The sequence below is a fragment of the Prunus avium genome, chromosome 8 (genome assembly GCF_965620075.1).
Source record: "Prunus avium chromosome 8, drPruAviu1.hap1.1, whole genome shotgun sequence".
Taxonomy (NCBI): domain Eukaryota; kingdom Viridiplantae; phylum Streptophyta; class Magnoliopsida; order Rosales; family Rosaceae; genus Prunus; species Prunus avium.
In genome coordinates, this window is record NC_142291.1 from 36983830 (window position 1) to 36986397 (window position 2568).

Sequence of the window (2568 nt, forward strand, 5' to 3'; positions counted from 1 at the left end):
ACGACCCGTTAACACGACACGAATTCGCACGAAATTATCAGTATTTGGGTTGAGCTTAATGGGTCGGGTTGAAAACGGGTGAACCCGTTAGCCACCCGTTAAGCTAACGGGTCGTGTTGGGTCGAAAACGGGTGAACCCGTTACACCCGTTAGGAGCAAGGGCATTTTTGTAATTTTCGTTAAAAAATTAACCTAGGTTGAACTTGAAAGGAAGCTTCAATTTTGTTATTCCTCATCTCCTCACGCCGCTCTCTGTCTTTCTCTCAAGAGAAAAAAAAGTTCTCTCTTTTTCTCCATAGATCCAAACCAAACGATCAAGGATCAACATCAACTACCTTTCCTCTTCTCCAACGAAAAAAGGTATGAAATTGAGTTGGAAACGGTTGCTTTCTTTTATGCCGTCTGTCTTTTCCTTCTCTGTCTTTCTCTTAGCAAAGTAGGCTCAGGTTAAGATTCATTGATTCATAGAAATTGGGGAATATAATAAAACACCAACCGATCAATCCAATCCTTTACTAGTTTAGTGGCTTCTACCTATTTTGTCAACTTGCTGCACTATTAATTTTTACTTTCCTATTTTCTTTGTTTGATTTATTTATTGGTTTAGATGAAGACTTGCTACTTAAAAAAACCAAACAATTGCAACTTGAAAAGAGGTAAAACAATATCCATACAGCAAAAGATAGTTGCTGAAAGATAGTTTATTGGATATTCAATGGGTATGATAATGATTGATTTGCTGCACACTAGGCTATTATTTTGATTCTTGAAACACTCCATCCGTGAGTTTTACATTACTATAATTGATATTGAATTTATGTCCTTTTTTTTTTCTTTTGAAGCTTATGGATGTTACAGAGAGTACCGAAGCTATGAGACTCACAGATGAGGAGTCTATTGATGTTTCAATGGGTGGGGATACAAGTACTGCAGATGTAGAAGATAAAGAGTCAAGCCCTAGAAGCAAAAAGCCTAGAGGCATCAATATTGGTAAGAGAAAATTGAGATCTTCTGCTTGGGAAACATTTGATTTATTGCCTCTTGGAGAAGATAAAAAAAGGCGTGCTAGATGTAAAAATTGTGAGATAGTTTATGTGTGTGATAGTAGGTGTGGGACTGGAAATTTGTTGAATCACGCTAAAAACTGCCTAAAGAAATCACATGGTGATGTGAAACAGTTACTTATGTCATCATCTGGATTGCGTTCCCCTAAATTTGATCATATCAGATTTCGGAACTTGTTAATAGAGACAATCATAAAACATAACTTGCCTTTTAGCTTTGTTGAATATGAGGGAGTTAGGGCTTTGTTTGCTTATGTCTCGCCGGATATTAAGTTGCCTTGTAGAAATACTGTTAAAGCATGTGTGTTGAGGATGTTTAAAAGTGAAAGACAAAAACTTCAGAGTGTGTAGGATTTTGATAACAGTTACAAAAATGGTTCAAGTTCATGTAAGAAAAATGAAATGCATAAGTATTTAGATGAGGAAAGACTAGATAGAAAGCAAGATATAGATGTTCTTTCTTGGTGGCAAATGGAGCATTTTCATTATCCGATACTTTCACAGTTAGCTCGGGATGTGTTAACAATTCCCATTTCTACCGTTGCATCAGAATCAGCTTTTAGTATTGGCGGTAGAGTATTAGATCAATATCGTAGTTCATTATTACCAGAAACTGTTCAAGCTTTGTTGTGCACTCGAGATTGGCTTTTTGGAAATGGAGGTATATTTATATAACTTAATACTAGTAGCTGTTTTTTTCTTTTATGTTTTTCCATCATGTGAATTCTTTGTAAGTTCTGTTTTTTTTATGCTTAGCAATAGATGAAGGAAGTACAGAAGTGGAAAGCCTTACTGAAGATATCTTCAATCTTACTTGTGAAGAGACTAGATCAGGACAATGTTCCAATAGTATTTCCCTTGATGATTGATGAAAGGTAACTATAAATAATTGATATTTTATTCATATTGTATCCCTCCATAATTTAATGTTATTTTCTCATTTTTGTCTGTTTTGTTTTTTTTCTTCACAGAGATTGCATAATTGGTGAAAATTGCAATTTTGAGATTATGTTCATGGAGGATTGAAGTTTTGAGATTAGTTCATGGAGGAGGCACTAGACTTATTCTTTTTCTCCTTGACATTTTGTTTAAAACTTGTTTCAATTGAGATTAATTTGAAACTCATGTTGTCTATGAGTTTTTTTGTTTGCCAATGTGTAATGTGGAAGACTTATTTAAGGATTTCAGCTTTATTTGTATTATATCTCTAAGTTGAGGTGTTTTTATTTAATAATTCCAGCAAAAATATTGTTTATTTTTTAAATGGGTGAAACGGGTGAAGCGGGTGAAACGGGTGAAAAACGACCCATTAGTCATAACGGGTCGTGTCGTGTTATTCGCGAATATGTGCGGGTCGTGTTTGGGTTTAGTATTTCTGACCCGTTAGCTTAACGGGTCGTGTTCGTGTCAACCCGTTAAGAAAACGGGTTGACCCGTTAACGACCCGGAACCCGTTAAAACGACCCGTTTGCCAGCTCTAACTGCCCAGCCAATATAATAGGAA

The 2568-nt window shown here is 35.7% G+C and overlaps 1 protein-coding gene across 1 annotated transcript; it reads left to right on the plus strand.

The window, feature by feature from the left end:
* The first annotated feature begins 216 nt into the window (after positions 1–216).
* LOC148292673 (uncharacterized) lies at positions 217–2275 on the plus strand. Its single transcript, XM_088245188.1, has 5 exons — positions 217–360; positions 843–990; positions 1615–1725; positions 1821–1939; positions 2036–2275. Exons 2-4 carry the CDS (start codon positions 846–848, stop codon positions 1931–1933), a joined length of 369 nt encoding a protein of 122 aa, XP_088101314.1. The 5' UTR covers positions 217–360; positions 843–845; the 3' UTR covers positions 1934–1939; positions 2036–2275.
* Positions 2276–2568: the final 293 nt, after the last annotated feature.

Bases quoted from the DNA above. Each gene is read 5' to 3' on its own strand.
- LOC148292673 (XM_088245188.1), top strand. From the start codon at position 846: ATGGATGTTACAGAGAGTACCGAAGCTATGAGACTCACAGATGAGGAG. The intron at 991-1,614 runs GTAAGAGAAAAT...CCGTTGCATCAG, and splicing joins GCCTAGAGGCATCAATATTG to AATCAGCTTTTAGTATTGGC. The intron at 1,726-1,820 runs GTATATTTATAT...TTTTATGCTTAG, and splicing joins TTGGCTTTTTGGAAATGGAG to CAATAGATGAAGGAAGTACA.